This window comes from Equus asinus, chromosome 8, assembly GCF_041296235.1.
Source record: "Equus asinus isolate D_3611 breed Donkey chromosome 8, EquAss-T2T_v2, whole genome shotgun sequence".
NCBI classification, from domain to species: domain Eukaryota; kingdom Metazoa; phylum Chordata; class Mammalia; order Perissodactyla; family Equidae; genus Equus; species Equus asinus.
Window position 1 is genome coordinate 10,163,605 of NC_091797.1, and position 25,915 is coordinate 10,189,519.

The window sequence follows — 25,915 nt, forward strand, 5'->3', positions numbered from 1 at the left end:
TCAAATTTAGATCATTCATCTGTCATGTGATATTGGGGAGCAAACTGCCATCTTTTCCTTGATTATTAAAATATTTGGCTAGCATTTCTGTTGTTGCAAGAAAACCTGGAGCTGGTGTTAACAGTACAGTAAGTTTTGTAGAACTCTTTCACAACTCAACCAACTGGCAGAGCACACAAAATCACTAAATTCAGTCTTTTAATTCTTTCAGCAATCCTATCAGCTGATGTTGATTCATAGCATTTTCACTCATATAATGATCACTTAACAAATGTACCCATGGTGCCTGTCGTAGAGACTATTTTGGAAAACTGAGCACAAATATTTTCAAACTGTGTCATAGAGTAGAATGAAGAAATAAGGGAAACATTAGGAGCGTTCAAAAATTCCAATGAAATCTAACTTTTGACCTAACCTAGCTGGAATGCTATTATTGTGACAAATTTTTTTCTCATCTAGCTGAAACTCTTCTGACAAATATAAAAGATTAAAAAATAACTACACAAGTTTGATTTTTTAGGCCATGAATTGAAACGGTTTCTTCTTAAATGTTTAAGTACTATGAGATAAAATGTACTCCTAGTATTACTTGGGCACCATTTCATATTACACAGCTCATTTAAAGCTGAAGAAAAGCACTTGTCATTTTTCAGATTTTGAATCAATCTTTGATGTGGCTACAATTGTCCTGTATTCTACAAGCAATGTTTGGTGACTTAACTAAAGACTTGGCACTTTTTTTTTTTTTTTAAAGATTTTATTTTTTCCCTTTTCTCCCCAAAGCCCCTCAGTACATAGTTGTATATTCTTCCTTGTGGGTCCTTCTAGTTGTGGTATGTGGGACGCTGCCTCAGCGTGGTTTGATGAGCAGTGCCATGTCCACACCCAGGATTCGAACTGACGAAACACTGGGCCGACTGCAGCAGAGCGCATGAACTTAACCACTCGACCACGGGGCCAGCCCCAAGACTTGGCACTTTTTTAACAAAACATTTGGAGGGTTTAACTCATAATTTTCTAAGAATTTCTGTAACTGAAATAATTTTAGTATCTACCCATCTAAAACTAGTTTTTTTCATGGAAGAATCCAAGTATTTTATATCTGGCCAAACTTACAAGCTCAATCCTTTTAAAAATTGTTAAAAAATTTTTTTGTTGGACATTTAATTCTGATGTCAGGCAACTAACTTTTGACCTTTGAAAATTCATTCAATGATTATGCACTTGCTAAAACTGTCTCAATATTATCCCCTTTTACTGTCTTAAGTAACAGCTTGTGTTTCTCTGCCACAGTAAACTGCAGTTGTCATTCATCATAAAATCTGCAACGAATCTTCTTCCAGTCTGTTTACTGTTCCAGTTGTAGTCCTAGCTTCTGCATCTCTACTTCTTTTCCAGTATGCCTTCATTTTGAATTTTAAAATTTGTTCATATTCATGTCTAAACTAGAAAAATTATAATTTAAGTATTTCAATTTAGTTACCTTATGGTTTACATAAGTTTCAGTTATTCCTGTTGTCTGTATAAAATATTCAGATAAACATGCTATAAAGTTACGTCGATTCATAGAAAAAAATAATTTGCATTGAATCCATCTGTTGACACCAACTCAATCAGTGATGTGTTTATGTGATACCAGACATGATACATGAATCTGACAGACACACTACAACAATCACATCTTAAGCAAGGTAACAAATGTATTTCTAAAAGAAGAGTTGAGTTAAAAATATTTTACTCTGTTAGTTTATATATTTAATTAAAATTAAATAAAAAATTTACTTTCTTATTCCTACTGAACTCACTTCAAGTGCTTAGTAGTCACATGTTGCTAGTGGCTACTGTATTAGTGCAGATATGGAAATGAGAAAGAGCACAGCCAAAAGGCTTGCAGTTTTAACTCCATTTCTTTTATTTGATGTAACTTCCAGCTTAGAACTTATCTGGGTTCTGCTATTCTCTTGCATCTTTACTCAAAGTAAAACAAAGAAAAGTGTAAATTGTTCTATGTTCTGTACAGCACTCCTTGGAATATATTTTATGGCCCACTCTAGCAGACGTGGACCAATCTCTAAAAAACTATAGCTCCTAAAAGCAATCATCAACTTTTTCTCTTTGGAGAATGCCTTTTAAACAGCAATGTGCTGAAAAGAGTTTTAACAACTGGCTTTCAAAAAAACATGTATGTATGTATCTAAAAGATGTGTAGCATACAATTTACAAGTGATAAAAGCGCACACAATACTCTATTCTAAGTTCCATATAGCCAAGCGATTCTCACAGAAGGCTTTTGATTTTTGCCGAACTCTTGTATCTGTAGCCAACCTATGGTTGCAATTTGACCAGGATTTTACAAATGGAGTTGCATCCCAATCTGCTAACTCTTTCCCCAACAAATTTATTGTCATCAAATCTGATATGTGATCTATTGTTAGACTATTTCTCACCCTCGTACAAATTATGTTCATTAAATTGAAACCTCTTTCAGCTTCAGCACTATTGACTGCAATAGTGCTAACTATCTTTTTAGCTTTCTGTATACTTGTAGGAATTGAAACATTGTTTGATTTTATATTATTACTTACAAATTCCCGAAAATCATTCAAATCAATCTCATATTTCAAAATTTCACAGAGATGAAATAATTTTTTTTCACCAGCTATCCATGGTGAAGTTATTTCTTCATAGGGCCATGTAGAAGGTTCCAGCACATCAAAATAATTAAAAATACTTTCATCATGGTTTCTGTCACATAAGAGACGTAAGTTCATGTGTTGAATTATATTTTCTAATAACATATTCCTAGGAAGGGCATTAAATTCATTACTTTTGTTAAATGGAATATCTTTAAACTTATCTGACTTAATCAAACCTTCAATTTGAGATTCATGCTTTCCAGTACCAATTTTTAAATTTTCCAAAGCTCTTATGGTACATTTGATCAATTTTTGTGCTTTCTGAATGTTAGTTGATCTTGACTGCAATGCAGTTGAAAGTAATGAAAATTCTTCAAGAATGTCAATCATTAAAGCAAGGTCTTGCAAGAAATTAATGTTAGCTAATCTCTTTGCTAAACCAGAATAAGAATGAGAAAAATGCATATATAATACAGGATATGCACGCCATACAGCAGTAGCAGCTTGTAAACTACACGCTGCCCATCTTGGTCCCATTACCCGGCCAATTTTAACAATTTCAATTTCAAGGTCTTTAGGTACAGTTTCTAAAAGCTTGTTTTGACTTTTATTAGACTGATGATAAATGGAATAAATTTTATCAAGAAATATTTTAAAATGATTAACTTGTTTTATTTCAGATATTGAATCATCAAGCGACAATTGCAATCGATGGTTTAAACAGTTCCAAATAATGATTTCAGGAAAATTTTCTAACAACTTTGTAGCTACTCCAGACTTTCTTCCCAGCATTATATTAGCACCATCAGAACAAAATGCAATTAAATTTGCTTTTAAATATTCATTAGTAAAGCCACAATCATTTAAAGTACTCAATAATGTATTGAAAATACACTCTGCTGTGGTTGACACCAACTCTTTTAAAGCAACAAATAACATGACTGGTGCAGGAGCTGACTGAACTGTGCACTGGATATAAATTACTAGCGTGCTTTTCTTTGAAACTGTAGATGCCTCATCAATTATAATACAGATTTTGGCATTCTCTTCTATAATATTTTTAAATATCTTCATCTTCATTTCTTTTGCAATATGTTCTGCTATTCTTGTTGCACTGTATCGTGTATTTAAACAATTGACCTCTCCATTTTTCTCTTGTAATTCTATTGCCCCCTCAATATCAGATAAAGGTCTATTATGTTTTACTAAACTGTAAACAGTATTGAAAACTTTCACGGTAGCATCAATATTTTTATTATTTTGTTTATGCACTAAATTAGAAATCGAGCCATTAACTGATTCCTTTAACAATTCCTGAATTTTACCATGGGCTTTAGAAACATCATGTTCCCTGATTTTTTTCCGCAGAGAAGCTTGTCTAGTAGTTTTATTACTGCCGTTAGGAGTTACTAAATATGCAATCCATTCCTTGGACACATGGACATGCTTTTCTGCTTTTGATCCCAAATGCCGAACTGTTGAGCAATCCTTACATCCTAATTTACCTTCTTTTATTTCAAGCCATTTGTACTGCTCTGTAAACATAAGTGCTTGTTTTTCATTCCAACAATCTGGAAGCACAAGATTATCTATTTCTTCCTTTGATGAACATGATGGTTTTTCTTCAGTGACTGGTTGTTCAACATATTTGAAATTTGATTCCTTTGACTTAGACAATCCACGGTGATTTTTGTTCTTATTATTACTTTCTGTGTCTGTTTTCACCTTCTTCACATTTATAAAATGCAAAAAATCACCCTGTCGTTTTGGCATTTTAGGGAAGAGAATCTGAAAAATAATTTTACATATGTAAGTAAAATTCCTAACAACACTTTAAGGATTAACATAAAAAGTTATATTAATGATCCTTATACACTTTTAGAAATAAATTTTAAACTAAAATACGTGCCTTGATTTTGTTTATACATATAATTTCAATATGACTTGCTATTTCTTCAAAAAGCCACTATCACTTTTTAAAACTCTATAGCCAATAATGTCACAAAATCTGACTGAATGTTTGGTTATCACCCAATTCAACAAAGCAGTTGCTCATATGATTTTTAATGTGAAAAGTGGCTGATATTTTCATTTACATTAATAAGATGAAAGTGAAAAAATGAAGATGTATATCAGAACTCCACTCATTCATCAGTGACAACATCAACCTTTTTGTTGAAGCAATGAAGAGTTTTCAAATATTGCAAGATTTCCTCAGTTTTTCATACAGCAGACAGTCTAGCAGTTAAGAGACATATCGACATATCACATTTTTAGACCTAATCTGTAATAACATTTTATCTATCATTTTCTTTAGTTTAGACAATCAACAAACAGTAAATCAAGGCAATTTGTTGTTTGCCGATTACCTTGGTGTAAGTACTTCCATCATGCTGCAGGAGCACATTGTTAGATAGTATTCCTAGCATACAGATATAATAGATGTAAATAACTTCAAGTGCATAGATATTAGGATATAGTGAGTTCTGAGTATTACCTTAAAGGTAACGATAATTTATTTACTTGTAAGTTTATATACGTTAATTTTTAATAATGGCTATGTTTAGCAATCAGCTCACAAAGTGCTTGAAAATTTAACAATTGGTTCTTATGAGCAGGCACACTATTGCATTTAATGATAGAATTGAAAAAACAAATATAATATACTTACGTCACTATAGTAAGTGCTAGGCTCTTCATCATCACCACAGACCAAGTCAATGTATTCAAGAATAGGTCTTGATGGTCCTTCCTAAAAAAATGAAGTGAGCAAATATACAACTCATGAACAATCACTCAAACCAAACTTGCATTTACAATCAGCAGGGTTGTTTTTGTTGGAATTAGCAAGAATTCTTGTGAGGTGAAGCCTAGCAGGTGGCACAGAATAATCAGAAACAAAAGCAGCACAGGAAGATTCAGAATAGATGCATATGTAATGATGACAAAACCCACAAAGGGCCTAAATCCATGTAGAGGAATAAAGCCATGTAGATTCCTTTGGAAATGGGAAATAGTACAGGGACAGTGTTAAAAAGACACAGATATCAGGGTACAATATTTTTAAACTGGGGTGGTTATCAATAATCTTTGATATCTAAACTCAAAATCATGGAATTCTTTGATAGCTCCACTTCATCCTCCACATCCTTAAACAATCAAACCCTGAATCTTCTCTATCCTTTTTTTTTATTATTCCGTTAATAACAGTTTACATCAATGTGAGATTTCAGTTGTACATTGTTTCTTGAGTGTCACCACAGAAGTGCTCCCCATCACCCCCAGAGCCCTGACACACCCCTTCCCCTGGTAACCACTGAACTGTTTTCTTTGTCCCAGTACTTGATTATATTCCAAGTATGAGTGAAATCATAGTGTTTGTCTTTCCCAGTCTGGCTTATTTTGCTTAGCATAATTCCCTCTAGGTCCTTCCATGTTACTGCAAATGGGATGAATTTTTTTTTTTTCTGGCTGAGTAGTATCCCATTGTATATATGTATATATATACACCACATCTTCTTTATCCAGTCATTGGTCGATGGGCACTTGGGTTATTTCCATGTCTTGACTATTGTGAAAAGTGCTGCAATGAAAAGTGCATATGTTACTTTGGATTGTTGATTTCAAACTGTTTGGGTAGACACCCAGTAGTGGGATAGCTGGGTCATATGGTAGGTCTATTTTTAGTTTTTTGAGGAATCTCTCATACTGTTTTCCATAGTGGTTACACCAGTTTGCATTCCCACCAGCAGTGTGTGAGGGTTCCCTTCTCTCCACACCCTCTCCAACATGTTATTTTTAGTCTTAGTGATTATAGCCATTTTAACAGGCCATAAGGTGGTATCTTAGTATAGTTTTGATTTGCATTTCCTTGATGATTAGTGATGTTGAACATCTTTTCATGTGTTTATTGGACATCTGTATATCTTCTTTAGAAAAATGTCTGTTCATCTCCTCTGCCCACTTTTTGATCAGGTTGTTTGCATTTTTATTGTTCATTTCTGTGAGTTCCTTATATATTATGGAGATTAACCCCTTGTCAGATATATGACTTGTAAACATTTTCTCCCAATTGGTAGGTGGCTCTTTGTTTTGATCCTAGTTTCTTTTGCGTTGCAGAAGCTCTTTAGTCTGATGAAGTCCCACTTTTTATTTTTTCTTTTGTTTCTCTTGTCTGAGAGAACATGGTATTTGAAAAGATCGTTTTTTGTTAGATGTCAAAGAGTGCACTGCCAATCTTATCTTCCAGGAGTTTTATAGTTTCAGGTCATATCTTCAAGTCTTTGATCTATTTTGAGTTTATTTTTGTGTATGGTGTGAGACAGTGGTCTACCTTCATTCTTTTGCATGTGGCTGTCCAGTTTTCCCAACACCATTTATTGAAGAGACTGTCTTTGCTCCATTGTATGTTCTTGGCACCTTTGTCGAAGATTAGCTGACCATAGATGTTGGTTTTATTTCTGAGTGCTCAGTTCTCTTCCATTGATCTGTGTGTCTCTTTTTGTAAAAGTACCCTGCCATTTTGGTCACTATGGCTTTGTAGTACATTTTGAAGTCAGGTATTGTGATACCTCCAGCTTAGTTCTTTGTTCTCAGGATTGCCTTAGCAATTCGGGGTCTTTGATTGCCCCATATGAATTTTAGGGTTCTTTGCTCTATTTCCTTGAAGAATGTCATTGGGATTCTGATAGGGATTGCACTGAATCTGTAGATTGCTTTGGGTAGTATGGACATTTTACCTATGTTTATTCTTCCAATCCATCAGCAAGGAATCTCTTTCCATCTCTTTAAGTCATTATCAATGTCTCTCAGTAATGTCTTATAGTTTTCGTTGTATAAGTTTTGATTTGCATTTCCTTGATGATTAGTGATGTTGGTTAAATTTATTTCTAAATTTTAGTTGCGATTGTAAGTGGAATTATATTTTTGAGTTCTCTTTGTGTAAGTTCGTTATTGGAGTATAGAAAAACAACAGATTTTTGTAGGTTGACTCTGTACTCTGCAACTTTCCTGTAGTTGTTAATTATTTCTATTAGTTTTCCAATGGATTTTTTTGGGTTTTCTATATATAAGATCAGGTTGTCTGCAAACAGCAAGAGGTTCACTTCTTCCCTCCCTATTTGGATTCCTTTTATTCCTTTCTCTTGCCTAATTGCTCTGGCCAAAACCTCCTGTACTATGTTGAATAAGAGTGGTGATAGTGGGCATCCTTGTCTTGTTTCTGTTCTCAGGGAGATGGTGCTCAGTTTTTGCCCATTGAGTATGATGTTGGCTGTTTGTCATATATGGCCTTTATTATGTTGCGGTAATTTCCTTCTATGCCCATTTTGTTCAGAGTTTTTATCATAAATGGCTGTTGGATCTTGTCAAATGCTTTCTCTGCATCAATTGAGATGATCATGTGGTTTTTAGTCCTCAATTTGTTGATGTGGCGTATCACATTGATTGATTTGTGGATATTGAACCATCCCTGCATCCCTCGTATGCATCCCACTTGATCGTAATGTAAGATCCTTTTAATGAATTGCTGAATTTGGGTTGCCAAAATTTTGTTGAGAATTTTTGCATCTACGTTCATCAGCGATATTGGTCTGTAGTTTTCCTTTTTTGTGCTGTCCTTGTCAGGCTTTGCTATCAGAGTGATATTGGCCTCGTAAAATGTGTTAGGAAATGTTCCATCCTCCCTAATTTGTTGGAATAGCTTGAAAAGGCTACGTATTAAATCCTCTCTGAAAGTTTGGTAGAATTCCCTAGGAAAGCCATCTGGTCCTGGGGTTTTATTCTTTGGGATGCTTTTGATTGCTGTTTCAATTTCTTTCCTTGTGATTGGTCCATTCAGATTGTCTGTTTCTTCTTGACTCAGCTTTGGGAGGTTGTAAGAGTCTAAGAATTTATCCATTTCCTCTAGGTTATCCATTTTGTTGGCATATAGTTTTCAGTAGTATTCTCTTATAATCCATTGAATTTCTGTGGAGTCTGTTGTTATTTCTTCCCTTTCATTTCTGATTTTGTTTATTTGAACTTTCTCTCTTTTTTTCTTTGTAAGTCTGGCTAGGGGTTTGTCAATTTTATTTATCTTCTCAAAGAACCAGCTCTTCGTTTCATTGATCCTTTCTACTGCCTTTTTTGTTTCAATAGCATTTATTTCTGCTCTCATTTTTATTATTTCTCCTCTTCTGTTGACTGTGGGCTTTGTTCTTTTTCTAATTCAGTTAGGTGTAATTTGAGATTACTTATTTGGGATTATTCTTGTTTGTTAAGGTGAGCCTGTGTTGCGATGAATTTCCCTCTTAACATAGCTTTTGCTGCATCCCATATGAGTTGGTATGGCATGTTATCATTTTCATTTGTCTCCAGATGTTTATTTCTTCTTTAATTTCTTCAATGATCCTTTGCTTGTTCAATAGCATATTGTTTAGTCTCCACATCTTTGTCCCTTTCTCAGCCTTTTTCTTGTAATTAATTTCTAGCTTTAAAGCATTGTGATCAGAGAGGATGCTTGTTATTATTTCAATTTCTTTAAATGTACAGAGGGCAGTCTTGTTTCCTAACATATGGTCTGGTCTATCCTTCAGAATGTTCCCTGCACACTTGAGAAGAATGTGTATTCTGCTGTTTTTGGATGGAGTGTTCTATATATGTCTATTAAGTCCAACTGTTTTAGCTTTTCATTTAATTCCAGTTTCCTTGTTGATTTTCTGTCTGGATGATCTATCCATTGACATGCATGGGGTATTGAGGTCCCCTACCAGTATTCTGTTATTTTTAATATCTTCTTTTAGGTTTGTTAATAGTTGCTTTATGAACTTTGGTGCTCCTGTGTTGGGTGCACAAATATTTTTAAGCGTTATTTCATCTTGATGGAGTGTCCCTTTGATCATTATATATTACCCCTCTTTACCTGCTTATCTTTGCCTACTTTGTCTGATATAAGTATTGCGACACCTGCTTTCTTTTGTTTGCCATTAGCTTGGAGTATCATCTTCCACCCCTTCACTCTGAGCCTGTATCTGTCATCGGAGCTGAGATGTTGTTCCTGGAGGCAACTAATTGTTAGATCTTGTTCTCCAATCCATCTTGCCACTCTGTGTCTTTTTATTGGAGAGTTCAATCCATTTTCATTGAGGGTGATTATTGATGTATGAGGGCTTAATGCTGTCATTATATCACTCGTTTTCCGGTTTTCCTGCATTTCCTTTGTTTCTTGTCATGTGTGTTTTGTTCTACCCATTGAATTCTGCAGTTTTTTATGCTGTGTTTGTTTTTTCCTTATTTATTTTTTGTGTCTCTGTTCTGCTTTTTAGTTTAGTAGTAGTTTAGTACCCTGAACTTTGTATTCAGAATCTTGTGGATAACATAGTCCATTTTCTGATTACCTGTTATTTCCTTAGTCTAAACTGATTCAGTCCCTTCCCTCCTCCCCTCCTAAGTTGTTATTCTCATATCTGATTCCAACTTGTGTTGTGAGTTTGTCACAAGTGACAAGATTGTCTTTATTTTTGGTGTTTTCCTTCCCTTTAGCCTAATGCTATAGTTGAATATTTGCTATCCTATTCTGATTCTGTCTATCTGTCTCCTTACTCTGTGTTTTGTGACTCCTTTCTTTCTTTTTTCAGGTATGAGAGCCTTCTTAAGGATTTCTTGTGGGGGTAGGGGTCTCATAGTTAGGAAGTCCTTTAGCTTTTGTCTGTCTGGGAAAGATTTAATTTCTCCCTCATATCTGAAGGATATTTTTGCTGGATAGAGTATTCTTGGCTGAAGATTTTTATCTTTTAAAGTTTTGAATATGTCATTCCATTTTCTCCTACTTTGTAAAGTTTCTGCAGAGAAATCTGCTGAAAGTCTGATAGGGGTTCCTTTGTAGGTTATTTTCTTCTGCCTTGCTGCCCTGAGTATTCTTTCTGTCATTCATTTTTGCCAGTTTTACTACTATATGCCTTGCAGTAGGTCTTTTTACATTGACAAACCTAGGAGATCTGAAAGCTTCCTCCACACACATTTCCCTCTCATTCCCTAGATTTGGGAAGTTCTCTGCTATTACCTTTGAGCATGCTTTCTCCTCCATTCTCCTTCTCTTCACCTTCTGGGATACCTGTAATTCTTATGTTGCATTTCCTCATTGAGTTGGACATTTCTCAGAGACTTTCTTCATTTCTTTTTAGTCTCAGTTCTGTCTCCTCCTCTGTCTGGAGCAATTCAAAATGTCTATCTTCAATTATGCTGATTTGCTCCTCTATGGTGTCCACACGAGCATTCAGGGAATCCGTATTTTGTTTTATCTCTTCCATTGTGTCTTTCATCTCTAGAATTTTTGATTGATTCTTTCTAGTTTCAATCTCTTTTGTGAAGTAGCTCCTGAACTCACTGAATTGTTTTTCTATATTCTTTTTTACCTCAATGAGTTTTCTGACGATAGCTATTTTGACTCCATTGTCGTTTAGTTTACTTTACTTATTTCTGAGTCCTCAGGTATGAATTCTGGGTATTTATTGTTTTCTGTCTGTTCTGGAGATTTGATGAACTGCCTGATGTTGGAAGAATGGGGTTTTCCCACTGCGGTATTATTTGGTTGCATTTACAGCCTATCGCCACTGCATGGGGGTCAAGAGCTGTGTATTCTGAGCCCTCCCCCTTCAGCCGAGATGGCACACTGCAGGTCAGAAGAGGGGCGCCTTCTCCTGTGTGCAGTCCCCAGTTTACCGATCAGCTCTCGCTATCTGGTCTTCTGGGGCCTTGGCTTGATGAGGTCCCCCTTGCAAAAGCTTTCACCCGGTTAGAGGGCTTCCTTCTAAGCTGCAAGGGCCCTAGGGTGTCCGGGGTGATCTCGCAGAAGTGCAACCCCACCACTGCTCCCTCCCTCACAGAGCCTCCCACGGCAGTGATCCCAGTCTTTAGGGGAGGGAGCGAAGTTCTTTCTTACCCTGTTCCAGCTCCTCTGAGGGGGGGATCCAGCCTCTCCACACACTGTCGTGTGGCTGCCGTGACCTTCCGAGGGTTCCTGTGCTTTTAGTGTATTTTCTGTTGGAATATGGTTGCTCCTTTTTCTTGTTATGTTGGAGTGGACAGAGTCCCGGGCAAGCTCACTCCGCCATGATGCTGATATCACCTTCTCTATCCTTTCTTTACACACATACTACCTTCAACAGAAACCAGGCCTTAAATTCCCCAGTCAAAAACCTGGATTTTTTTCTACAGGCAAAGGAATCAATATAGTGTTGAGATGGGAACAAAATTAGAGCTGTGTTGCTAGAAGATCAGGAGAGTATGAACTGTGGGAAGACCAGTAACAAGATAATCAATCCAGACAAATGGTAATGCAGTACAAAAACAGAGTGAGGACAAGAGAACAATGAGGAAGTACACTCTTCTGTATCTATATTTCAATAAAATTTCTACCAAAGACAAGGGCTGTTTTTGTACCCCCAAATTGTTATCATTCCTTTCTTTCAGCATATTGTGTTTAGTTTGGGGCTATGTATATGGCAGAACACAAAGAGGATGCTGTGCCACAATGTAGACTGAAGGCTGGAAAATGAGATATATACAAAAAGACCAAGGAATCCAAATCAGAATACATCAAGTAGTAATACACTTCTTGATAAAAAATATAAAAACAACACAAAAAGTGTTCTTTTTGTATCTGAACAACTCTCAAGCAGAAAACCGAACCCAGCAGCATTTCATCTTTCCTGGACAGTACTACAAAAAACACAGAGAAATAAGCATATCCTAGTGGAACCCAGCATAGGATGAAGTTACATAAGTAAATTCTGTCTCTGAATGTGTTTTAAAGTAGAATTATATTATCATTGCTTTTTATGTGGGACCATTTAAAGGCAAACGGAATATTTTTACTAGGTTCTTTCTGGTACTGCAATTCCACTTAGAGCATACAATTCACTTCTTATGGAGCTGTCAAATCTTTCATCCTCTATTTGGAAACAAGTCTAAAGAGAAGAGATTATACCAAGCTGGATGTACAAAACTCTGGATGCAAAGATACAAAATATTCTCTATATTTAAAAGAAAACTCAAATTTAGAGCTTTAAACCTCAGCTGAACACAAGCTAATATATTAATTCAGTTAGAATTTACAGTATAGGAGTCAGCCCCATGGCTGAATGGTAAGTTCACATGTTCCACTTCGGCAGCCCGGGGTTTCACCAGTTCGGATCCTGAGCGCAGACATGGCACCGCTCGTCAAGCCATGCTGAGGCGACATCCCACATCACAACCAGAAGGACCTACAACTATACAACTATGTACGGGGGCCTTTGGGGAGAAGAAGAAGGAAGAAAAAAAAGATTGGCAACAGATGTTAGCTCAGGTGCCAATCTTTAAAAAAAAAAAAAGAATTTACAATATAATTATTTATTCCTCAGAGTATTACACAAACTTACAGCTATTGACTTTTACAACCTTAATTTTGTAGATTCCTTCTATGTTTCTCAAAGTAAGGCACATAGATCATAAATACACGTCACTCCTACCAATAGTTGCACAAAACACCATCAAGATCATAGTCCCATTCATCTGTCTTCATCCCACTGTCAGAAGGAACCAAAATTATTTCTCCTAGATCAATGGAATCCTCTTTCCAAATGTTTTTCAGGACAAAAACCAGACACTGTGGTCTTCAATTTCCATATATCACTTACTTTTCACCATAGGGGAGGCAGAGTCAGCATACAACCCCTCTTGATATCCCTAAATTTATAAAACTTCAAGTGTCAAGAAAAGAGTATCATATGCATTATTAATGGGGAAGCATGTCAAGGAAAGGATCTTGTAAAGAATTACTATACAACCCTACTACAACAACAATGTTAACACTACAATTTTTAGACAAAAAATGCTGATTTTAAAAATAAGTGATTTACTTGGTTGCCCTAAACCTACTATTGCAATTAAAAAACATTACACAGCACTCATTTAAAGAAAAATTATACAGCATTAATAGCAAACTCAGCTAATCACAGAAATCAGAGGAAGAGTGTTTTAGGGAAGAAGTGTTTTTAGCTAGCTAAGACACCACTTTAAACAGCAGCTTTGTAAAACTTTAATAAGAGTTTGAGGGGTAAATAATCCCAAAATGTATAATGACACCCCATTTGGTTTTCAAAACCAACACTTTATAAAGTGTGTTCAGAAAGCTACATACCCCTGAATTTGTGCTAAAATGAAGAGTCCTGGGCTGCACCATGAAATTCTGATTCAACAGGTCTGGAGTGGCGTCCAGGAATCTGCCCATTACACTTGAAAACTACTGCCTCCAGGGGAATAAACCCAGACAGATATCGTATGTTCCTGGTGATGCAGGATCTCTGGTATGACAATCAATTGCTGCACTAGTGTGACCTGATCTCAGAGGTTAGAGGGGTCTTGCAGCTATTTGCCTTCACGCTATGAAGCTACATAACGCTCAGATTTCCAGTTCCTGCACCCTTCTTCTTTTCTACCTATGTCCTCATCAGTAGCCCTCCCTTCTCCCTAAACTGGGTGCCATATCTTAGAAGTTACTCTTGCCCCATTTCAAAACACAGTCTAGAGACAGAACCGTGGGTAGTATAAAATGGCCCTGAATGCAGGCAGGAGAAGCGTGATGGAGTGCACAACGTGTACCTTAGGCCACCGTCTTTGTGATGGCTCCCGCGGTGGCTCAGAGACCCCTTCTGGGAAATCTATCGCTAGGCCACGCTCACAGTGCCTGGTACCCGTCAGACACACACATATTTGCTGAATGATGGATGAGCAGGTGAGGCGCAATCTCATTACCAACCACACAGTCTTGGTCTCGGAAAAACGCGAAGGTCGCTGCTACTTACGCTAACAAACTGAATGTCATCTTCGTTTTCATCCGTTGTCGACTCGGATGCCTCCGGCCCAGCTGGAGGGACAGATTCTATTATCTATAAAAATAAGCCAGAACACGCTCAGCTGTACAGCCACATGCTTGGGGCAACAGATTTCTCCAAAAGGAACAAAAAAGGAAGAGCTTCTTCAACAAAAAGCTCTGGAGGAAACCGAATGAGCTCAAGGCCCCGCGACCCCGGCCGAGGACAGAGCTCGGGGTCGGGTCCTGCCGCCGCGGGCGCGGGCGCGGGATGGGCCCGCCCGCCAGAACGAGCCCCCAGCCCGACTCCCCCTCCCAGGCCGGAGGGCCGCGAGCCCACCACCCAACAGCAAGCCGGCTCCAAGGGCCGCTACCCGGGCAGGCCGGCGGCGACGAGGGCCCGGCGAGGGGCAGGGCCGGGGGCGGCCATTGTTGCCGCCGGTCCCAGCGCAGCCCCGCACCAGGCCCGCCCTGGGACGCCGAGGGGCCGGTTCGCCGCCGCCGCCGAGCTCCGGGAGCCCCGGCCGAACGCCAGCGCCTCGCGGGCGGCGAGGACCCGCGGCGCCGCCCGACTGCTCACCTCCGCCCCCGGCTCTCCCATTTCTCCGACGGCCCGACTGACAGCACCGCCGCTGCTGCTCAACCTGCCGCCGCCGCCGCCGCCACGACGTCCCTTCCCGCCCGGCCCCGCTCCGCGCCGCCGTCACCCGCCCCTGCGTCAGCGCCGACGCCGCGGGCGGAAACAGGCGCAAAACCGCTTCAAAGGGAGGAGCGGCCCGCCCGGGCCCGCTACCCCGGAGCCGCCTCCGCTCGCTCTCGGCTTTCCTTCCTCGCGCGCAGGATGCTGGGAATTGTAGTTCTGGTGGCCCCGGAGTCCTCCCCGCTCGTGTAAGAGTGCAAAAGGACTCTGAGCTTAGGCGCCTTTCCGTTTAGGCGGTTGCTGTCCAAAAGTAGAACAATAGGTGCCCTTTCTCTCTCAATATCTCTTTTTTTTTAAACAACCAAATGCTGGTCTAGATAATAGGTCAATAGTGCTGAAGTAGTTCTTTGTGATTTGCTGAGATATGCCTTACTAACATAGTGGCGGACCTTTTTCTTTTCAGTATGTATTTACACACAAACGCTGGTGAACAGACAAAATTTATGAAAATAAAGCTTAAGTGAGAACGTTCTTTTAAAGCTTTTTCTCCTAGCTCCATCAGCCTAAGGTCACGTGTAGTCTGAAAAATCTGTAGTCTCACAAAATCACCTTTCTGACTGACCCTGGCCCAGGATGAGCGAGAGACCCTACGACAGAGGCACCATGAGGCATCTCACCAGCCAAAGGAAAACGTAGAGCTGTAAGATTTCAAGGAACGGTTGAGGTAGGTGAAAGTTAAGTGAAACAGTATTTTGTTAGGTTCAGAGCCAATTAGGGCTGTGTGTAAAGAGTTTAACGTCACGTCTGGACTGCAAAGTGGACCCACGGGTCCTGTTAACCTGGAAACTACAAAATTAACATAGATACTAAATATTGCGCCCTAGACGCCCTTATCTGTAGCCCTGCGCAAGGTCTGGAATATGAGGCTCGTTCTCTGTGTCAAAGTGACCAGCCAAGAGAAGGGTATTTCATTCTTAGGATACATTTTCAAACAGCAAAATGTCTGATACTCTTAAGATTTTAGAGAACAAAGCTTCTCATTAAATACTTAAGAAAGAAGTAGTCACCGAAGTCACCTTGATTCTACAAGTGCGGTATTTCTTTGGGAGAAATATTGTCTCTTGTTAAATTTTCAGCTGACTTTACATAAGTTATTTGAGCCCTGCAGATACTTGTTTCCTCATTAGAAGGCCTGTTTTTGCCGATCTAAATGAGAACATGGCATGTAGTTACTTATGTTCGTAGCTAGACTTGAATCTATTTTTGCATTTCCACAAAGTGCACTAAAACTACAGGTGCAGTACTAAATTTGGTACTTGTAGAGGAAAGGTGAGAACAAGAGGGACCTGCCACAATGATCACCCCAAAAGCTGTGTGTAAATTAACTGTTTCTAAATCCCTTAAATGTCTAGGAGAGATTTGCATTTAAAAGATTGTCCTAATGTGATGGTGAGAGTTCGGTGGAAGATGTACTTTGATAGGTTGCAAGTGGGAGTCGCTCAGTTAAGCTCTTGGAAAACAAACAGTAAGTACCTGGCTAGAGCCCAAATGTGCTCCTATCCTTTAATTCAGTAATTGCTGCGGGGGTAGTATTTTTCATTTTAGATATTCTAATAGATGTGTAGTGATATTGCACTGTGATTTTAATTTGCATTAACCTAATGACTAATAATATTGAGCATCTTTTTATGTGTTCATTTGGCATCCATATGTATTCATTGGTAGTGTCTGTTAAGATCTTCTGTGCGTTATTTAAATAGGTTATTTTTTTTATTGAATTTTGAGGGTTGTTTATTTATTCTGGATACAAGTCCTTAACAGATATGTAGATTTGCAAGTATTTTCTCCCAGTCTGTGACTGGTGTTTTCATTTTCTTAATATTCTTTCGAAGTGAATTTCTTACATTTGGTGAAGTCCAGTTTGTCAATTTTTTTATTTTCTGGATCATGCTTTTGGTAGTACATCTACGAAATCTTTGCTTAAGCAAGGTTACAAATATATTCTCCTAGAAATTTTAGAATTAAGTGTTAATTTTAGGTCTGTGATTCATTTAGAGTTCATTTTTGTGTATGGTGTGAGGTATGGATTGAAGTTCATGCTTTTGCATAAGGATATACAATTCTTCCTGCACTAATTGTTGAAAAGACTGTGCTTTTTCCTCTGAATTGCCTTTGCACCTTTGTCAAATACCAATTGTCCATAGATGTGTGGGCCTATTTCTGAACTTTCTATTATGTTCTATTGATGAATGTATTTATCTTGACACCAGTACCATACTGTCTTGATTACTGTAGCTTTGCAATAAGTCTTAAAATCAAGTAGTGTTAGTCTTCCAGCTTTATCTTTTTTTCAAATTGTTCTAGGGCTTCTTTAATTTCTCTCAGCAACGTTTCATAGTTTTCCGTGTACAGATGTTTCACATATCTTGTCAGATTAGTTGTTAAGTATTTCATATTTTCTGATGCTATTGTAATCAGTGTCATTTTTCAGATTTCAATTTCTGATTGTTATTGCTATAACGGAAATAAAACTGACTTTTTCCCTTAGTTTTATTGAGGTATAATTGACAAGTTAAAATTGTGTATATTTAGGTGTACACATGATGTTTTGATATTGTTCTTATTATTTTTGGTGAGGAAGATTGGCCCTGAGTGAACATCTGTTTTTTTTTTTCTCCCCAAAGCCCCACTACCTAGTTGTATATCTTAGTTGTAGGTCATTCTGGTTCTTCCATCTGGGATGTCTCCACAGCATGGCTTGATGAGCACTGCATAGGTCCATGCCCAGGATCTGAACCAGTGAACCCCAGGCTGCTGAAATGGAGCACGTGATCTTAACCACTCAGCCGGCTCCTGATATTTTGATCTTATTATATGTTGTGAAATGATTACCACAATCATGCTAATTAACATATCCATCACCTCACATAATTACCATTTTGTGTGTGAGTGGTGAGAACCCTTAAGATCGACTCTCTCAGCAAATTTAAAGCATATAATACATTTTTATTAACTATAGTCACCATGCTGTACAGAAGTTATTCATCTTATATTTTAAAGTTTGTACCCTTGGACCACATCACCACATTTCCCCCACCTCCACAGCCCCTGGTAACCACCATTCTACTCCCTGTTTCCATGAGTTCAACTTTTTTAGATTCCATGTATGAGATTATGCAGTGTTTGTTTTTCTGTATCTAGCGTATTTCGCTCAGCACAATGTCCTCCAGTGTCATCTGTGTTGCTATAAATGGCAGGATTTCTTTCTTTTTTAAGGCTGAGTACTATTTCCGTGTGTATATACACCACATTGTCTTTTTCCCTTCATCCGGGACACATGCTTAGATTGTTTCCAGGTCTTGGTTATTGTGAATAATGGTGCAGTGAACATGGGAGTGCAGACATCTCTTCCGGATACTGTTTCATTTCCTTCACATATATACCCAGAATTGGGATTGCTGGATCATATGGTAGTTCTATTTTTAATTTTTTGAGGAACTTCCATACTGTTTTCCAGAGTGACTGTATCAATTTATATTCCTACCAACAGTGTACAACGGTTTTATTTTCTCCACATCCTGGCCAAGACTTGTTACCTTTTGAATGTTTGATAATAAGCATCTTAACTGGTGTGAGGTGATATCTCATTGTGGTTTTGATTTGCATATCTATCCCTGATGATTAATGTTGTTGAGCACCTTTTCATACCACTGTTGGCCATTTGTATGTCTTCTTTGGAAAAATGTCTATTCAGATCCTTTGCTCATTTTTTGATTGAGTTATTTGTTTTTTTGCTGTTGAGTTCTATGAGTTCCTTATATGTTTGGATATTAGCCTCTTATTGGATGTGTGGTTTGCAAATATTTTCTACCATTCTGTAGGTTGCCTTTTCATTTTGTTGTTGGTTTCCTTTGCTATGCCTAGCTTTCTAATTTGATGTAGACCACCTATTTATTTTTGCTTTTGTTGTCTATGCTTTTGGTGTCATATCCAAAAAATCATTGCCAAGACCAATGTCAATAACCTTTTCCCCTATGTTTTCTTCTATTTGTTTTACAGTTTCAGAACTTACATTTAAGTCTTTACTCTAGTTTGAATTAAATTTTGTGTATAGCGTAAGATAATGGTCCAAATTTATCTTTTTTACATGAGTGTCCAGTTTTCCCAGCACCATTTATTGAAGAGACTTTCCTTTCCCTATTGTGTGTTCTTGGTATTTGTGTCAAAGATTAGTTGACCATTTATGGGTGGTTTTATTTGGGGCCTTTCTCTTCTGTTCTATTGGTCTATGTGTCTGTCTTCATGCCAGTACCATGCTGTTTTGATTATTATAGCTTTGTAATACAATTGGAAATCAGGAATTGTGATGCCTCTAGCTTTCTTCTTCTTTCTCAAGATTCTTTGGCTATTTGGGGTCTTTTGTGGTTCCATAAGAATTTTAGGATTGTTTGTTCTATTTCTGTGAAAAATACCACTGAAATTTTGATAAAGATTGCGATAGAATCTAGATCATTTGGGGTAGTGTGGACATTTTACCGATATTACTCTTCCAACCCATGAACAGACCTTTGGGGGTGTCCATGGGCTATTTGGGGGAATCCACATGTGAGGTGTCCCAAGCAGCTGGTGGGTAGATCTCGTGATGGACTCTGCCAATCAATTAGTAGGATCCTTGCACCTTTGTTGAGTTCCAAGCCCTGGTTGCTATGAGTCCTTGTCTCTCTTCCCTGCTCCCAGCCTTTCCCAAGCACTCAGCCATGCCACTTACCTCAGTATTCTGGGTGGGTGACAAAGAAATGGGCCTCTTAGGCAGCGTTCAGCATGACTGGGGAAGGCAGGTGCTCATTCACTACCTCTCACTTACCCCCATGGGAGAAATTTTGGGCCAAGGGGGTTTCTTTTGGCACTGAGCTGTGCCACCTTGGGGAAGTAGTGACATGGGTAAAGTGAAACTGTTCTTCTTACCCTCTTCAATCCATCTGTTCTCAGTTTTTTTTTGCTTCAGTGGTATACTGGAACTTCTTTGCTGGACTCTGGGACTTCCACAAAGATACTGTCATCCATGGGTGGAGATGATGGTAGAAAACTCCTGTTCTGCAGTCTTACCAACCCAACAGCTGAAATACAATTGATTTTTGTATATTGACTTGTATCTTGCAACTTTACTGAACTCATTTATTAGTTCTAATACATTTTTGGAAATTCCACTAGATCATCTACATAGATAACTTGTCATCTGTAAGTAACGTCAGTTTTTCTTCTTCCCTTCCAGTCTGGATGCCTCTTATTTCTTTTCTTGGCTTATTGTACTAGTTAGGAGCTCCAAAACATATTCAATATACGGTGAGAGTGAATATTCTTGACTTGTTTCTGATTTTGGAGGGAGAGCATTCAGTCTTTCATCAATAAGTATGATGCTAGCTGTAGGTTTTTCATGGATGCCTTTATTGGCTTGAGGTAATTTCCTTTGATTCCTAATTTTCTGAGAGATTTTTCCGGGGACACCCACCCCCTGCCTCCATGGCTCACAGAAAGCTCCAGGCAGAAACTCAATTCAGAAATAGGTTGTGAACAGTGGATGAGAAAGCTTGGCCTCCACCCTTTAGTACTGAGGTGAAGCCCAGAAACCTGCTCTTGGGCCCAAATAGAAGCAGCAAGTGGTCTATTCAGAAAGTTATCTTTCACAAAGTGTCTCCCAATGAAACACTGTTTGGAGAACACTAACAAGGTATGCTGGGAAGATGTTTCCAACTGCGCCTTTGTTAATTTTCAGATTTGGGACTTCCCAGGAAGCATTGACTCTTTTGATGGTACTCTGACATGATCTTCAGGGGAACATGAGCACTGATATTTGTTATTGACTCTCGGGAGGATAACATGGAATCCCTGGCCAGGCTCCACCTCACAGTCACCAGGGCCTACAAAGTAAACACCAGCATCAAATTTGAGGTGTTATTCACAAAGTAGATGGTCTGTCAGATGACCACAAAATTGAAACCCATAGAGATACTCACCTGAGAGCAAATAATGACGTTGCAGATGCTGAATTAGAAAAAAGCTCACCTCAGCTTTTATCTGACAACCATGTATGATTATTCAATATTTGAAGTTTTTAGCAAAGTGATTCAGAATTGATTCCACATCTCTCAACCCTGGAGAATTTGCTGAACATCTTTATGTCAAATTCTGGAGTTGATAAGGCATTTCTGTTTCATGTGGTCAGGAAAATTTATAATGCAACCGATAGTACCCAGCAAACCTATGAGCTCTGCTGTGATATGATAGATGTGTTATCGACATCTCTTGAATTTATGGTCTCAAAGAAGATGGAGCAGGAACTGCTAATGACAACAAATCAACAGCCATTATAAAGCTGAATATTACAACGGTTCTTTATTTAAAAGAAGTGACAATATTTCTGGCTCTTGTTGCTTTGTTGGAGATGAAAGCTTTGAAAGAAAAGGTCTTATTGATTATAATTTTCATTGCTTCTGGAAGGCCATCCATGATGTTTTTGAGGTAAGAATGAAAATGGTGAAATCTTGAAGAAAAAGGAGCCACCCCTAATGGGCCCCCAGAGTAGAGCTGTAGGTGAGGTTTCAGGAACATCCTTTGAGATCAGACATTTTTGATGAGGCTGCTGCCCTGTGTTGCGCTAAAGGAAGAGGAATAAAGAAATTAGGACCCATGACACAGATTTGTTGGGGGAAAAAAAATCCTGCAACCCTCTTGCTCTCTTCTTTTTAGATAGAGTAAGCACTTTGCAGCAGAAACTTATATATTAACAATGAAATGAAATTCACTGTAATTTCATTACACAAATGTAAACTTTTATGGTCTGTAGTCAGAAAAATCTCATGTGACAACTGCCAGGAACTGTATATATTTTGCACTTTTTCATGTTTTTTTCTCACTGAACTAAACTTTAATAAAAAAACTTTTTCTAGGCTTTTTTCCGTATTGGTGTCAAGGACATGCATACTGTAGTCCATATTTGTATGGCAATCAGAAATTAAGCAAAAAGCAATTCACTGGCAATGACTTTTTGTTTGTTTGTTTTTTATTGAGGTCATAATAGTTTGTAACATTGTGAAATTTCAGTTGTACATTAGTCTTTTTCAGTATTAGTATATATGTGCCCCTTCACTCTTTGTGCCCACTCCCCAACCCCCTTCCCCTCTGGTAATCACTAAACTGTTCTCTTTGTCCATGTGTTTGTTTATCTTCCACATATGAGTGAAATCATATGGTGTTTGTCTTTCTCTGTCTGACTTATTTCACTTAACATAATACCCTCAAGGTCCATCCATGTTGTTGCAAATGGGACAATTTTGTCTTTTTTATGGCTGAATAGTATTCTATTGTATATATATGCCACATCTTCTTTATCCATTCATCAGTCGATGGGCGCTTGGGTTGCTTTCACTTCTTGGCTATTGTGAATAGTGCTGCAATGGACATAGGGGTGCATATGGCACTTTGGATTGTTGATTTCAAGTTGTTTGGGTAGATACCCAGTAGTGGGATAGCTGGATCATACGGTATTTCTATTTTTAGTTTTTTGAGGAATCTCCATGCTGTTTTCCATAGTGGCTGCACCAGTTTGCATTCCCACCAGCAGTGTATGAGGATTCCCTTTTCTCCACATCCTCTCCAACATTTGTTATTTTTTGTCTTGGTGATTGTAGCCATTCTAACGGGTGTAAGGTGATATCTTAGTGTAGTTTTGATTTGCAGGCAATAACTTTTTATAAATCGTTGGGAATCTTTGCTACAAACTGTTGGGAAGAATCATTTTTCAGTGGAGCTGGAAGAGATTAGGGTGGCAAGCTCCAGGAGCTGTAAGGTCTGTCCCCTGTGTGTAAGTGGTGTAAACAGAGGTTTTGTAGAGTAATATTAGCACCAAACTTATCTGAAAGTTTCTATAGCCGTGGCAGTGCTTCCACACTACACAGATTTTATGAAGCTTTTTACCTCAACATACATCTCTATATTCATTTTATATGAAGAGGTTCGTTCAATAAGAGGTAAGTTCAATAAGTTCGTTTGTTCGTTCAATAGGTTCTTTCTTTCTTTCTTCTTTCTTTTCTCCTCTTTTTTTGTGAGGAAGATTCTCCCTAAGCTAACATCTGTGCTGGTCTTCCCCTACTTTGTAGGTAGGACGCCTCCACAGCATGGCTGATGAGTGGAGTAGGTCCGCACCCAGGATCTGAACCCACAAACCCCAGCTGCTGAAGCAGAGCATGCAGAAGTTTAACCACTCGGCCACAGGGCTGGCCCCTATAAAGAGAGGTTATTTCTTTTTGCTGCATTACTGTTCATTAGAACCTTTGGGACCAGGCTTCCAAAGTGATGCCTATCACTTGAGAGACATAAGAATGTCACTAAGTTTCAGGGTCTCTGGCGGATTTTCTGTAACTGCCACCCAGCCAAAGTAATATCAGAGGCCAAAGGATTTCCCCCTTACACATCTGTAAATAGAGAAATACAAATTAAACTATAATGAGATAGCATTCATCCCCTATCATATTGACGGAGACTAAGAGAAGGATAAAATGAAAATGCCTCCTACCACTACTATTATTTAACATTGTTTTGGGAATTATAAGCAATGCAATGAAATAAGGAACAGAAAATAGCAAAAAGGTATTAAAAAGAGGAGGCAAAACTGTCATTATTTGAAGAACTTTTTTTGGCCAGGAAAAGCAAAAGAAAAGAAAAAATAGAGTAAGGTAGATGCTTAAAAGTATAGTTAAATTGATGCTTTAAAAAGAAAGATACACAGGGGCCGGCCCGGTGGCACAGTGGTTAAGTGTGCACCTTCTGCTTCGGCGGCCCAGGGTTCACCAGTTTGGATCCCGGGTGCGGACATGGCACCTCTTGGCAAGTCATGCTGTGGTAGGCGTCCCACATATAAAGTAGAGGAAGATGGGTATGGATGTTAGCTCAGGGCCAGTCTTCCTCAGCAAAAAGAGGAGGATTGGCAGCAGTTAGCTCAGGGCTAATCTTCCTCAAAAAAAAAAAAGAAAGAAAGATACACAAACATGAATTTTTCTATATAGCAGTGATCAATTATATCGTAACAATAAAAAATAAAATACCTAGCCACTAAAATAACAAGAAATGTGTAGGGTCTTTGTGGAAAAATTTAAATGTCTACTGAGGAATAGAAAAACTATAATTTAATGCCAACTTGTTCTCAGATAGGAAGAATCAGTTTTGTAAAGATAACTTCTCCCCTGATTAGAAAATGACTGAAGTATAATTCCAACAAAAACTTCAGCAAGATTTTTTTGACAATGGCAAGTTGACAAAAGGATTTAGAAGTTCACCTGTAGGAATAAATTTGTGACTATTATGAAAATAGTCAGGAAGTTTGTGAAAAAGAAAAAATACTGAGTGATACTTCGCTTTTCTTCTGATTCCTTGCTAAAAGGAATATAAAGAAATGAATAGGGGCCAGCCCGGTGGCGTAGTGCTTAAGTTGGCGCTCTCTGCTTCTGTGGCCTGGGGTCTGCTGGTTCCGATCCCTGGCACAGACTTACACACCAGTCATCAAGCCATGTTGTGGCAGGCGTTCCACATATAAAATGGAGGAATATGGGCACAGATGTTAGCTCAGGGCCAATCTGCCTCAGCAAAAAGAGGAGGAGTGGTGGCGATGTTAGCTCAGGGACGACCTTCCTCAAAAAAAGAAAAGAAATGAATAAATCCCAAAGGACCAGCAGTGCAAGGAAGAGTTTGGGTGGAGGGAGCACAAGGCATGTATTATCTCCAGCATCATCAGCGGAATTATTTTAACCAGGACCATCAGGGACACTGAGAGCTTATGTAACACTATTTAGTACAGTACAAATAATATAGATATTATATAATAGCATTATACATTGTATAATGCATAGTCTACTTATTGTATATACTTTATTATACTTATATATACTTTATGTATTATATATAAATATATGCTGTATATTTAATACATCCCATATATATTTCCCAGAATTAAAGTAATATGAAATATTACTTATAAAATAAGTATTATGTATGCTTATTATATATACTTTATATATATATAGTATATAATATAAATTTATGTATAATACATCCCATATGTATTTTCCAGAATTAAAGGCTACCAGTATCCAGATTGAAAGGATCCATCATGTACCCAGCACAGTGAATGAATGAAAAAGGATACACAACAAGGCATATTTTCATCAGATTCTAGTATATAAGGGAAAGAAACGATCAAAAGAGCCTCAGGGAGAAATGGGGGAAACATATTCTGAAAAAAAGTATGAGAATTAGAATAGCATTAGGCTCTTGATAACATAGGGTGGCCAGGTTCAGCAAATAAAAATATAGGACATTCAGTTACATTTGAGTTGAAGATGAATGAGTAGTTACTTAGGGTAAGTATATCCCAAATATTGCAAGGGATACTATTAGTGGATGTTGCTACATCCAAAAACACTCCCTGCAGGTGAAGGCCCACCTGGGAGGGCAGGGCTCTGTCCCCTGTTTGCTTTTGAAGGGCCTGGGGAGGCAGGGCTGCTGACAGACGTCCTGCCAGATTCAGCTTGGGGCATAGAACCAGCAGGAGCAGGGCTACACAAAAAACATCTCAGAGGAGCCGTACCGGCCAGAAGCGGTGGTCTCTGGGACAGCAGAGAGAGGGCCTGTGAGAGGTGGGAAGCCTCCCACCCTCCATGACCCCACCTGCAAATAGCTGGACCGGGAAAAACCATGTCATTCAAAAATAAGTGTTCACGGGGCCGGCCAGTGGCCCAGCGGTTAAGTGCGCAC

General features: G+C 38.4%; 1 protein-coding gene and 1 pseudogene across 2 annotated transcripts; one reads left to right on the forward strand and one right to left on the reverse strand.

Moving 5' to 3' along the window:
• Positions 1 to 15,318, reverse strand: KIAA1586 (KIAA1586 ortholog). 2 transcript variants are annotated; one of them, XM_044776912.2, is made up of 5 exons: positions 15,050 to 15,301; positions 14,462 to 14,545; positions 11,557 to 11,769; positions 5,308 to 5,388; positions 1 to 4,424 (listed from the first exon to the last, which is right to left on the reverse strand). In XM_044776912.2, the coding sequence occupies exons 1-5, from the start codon at positions 15,068 to 15,070 to the stop codon at positions 2,247 to 2,249; spliced, it is 2,577 nt and encodes an 858-aa protein (XP_044632847.2). In that variant the 5' UTR covers positions 15,071 to 15,301; the 3' UTR covers positions 1 to 2,246. The 2 variants fall into 2 exon arrangements, with proteins under 2 accessions (XP_044632847.2, XP_044632850.1); XM_044776915.2 differs by lacking the exon at positions 11,557 to 11,769 and having other exon boundaries at positions 15,050 to 15,318.
• Positions 15,311 to 25,915, forward strand: part of LOC106837953 (ras-related GTP-binding protein D-like) — a 13,377-nt pseudogene continuing 2,772 nt past the window's right edge.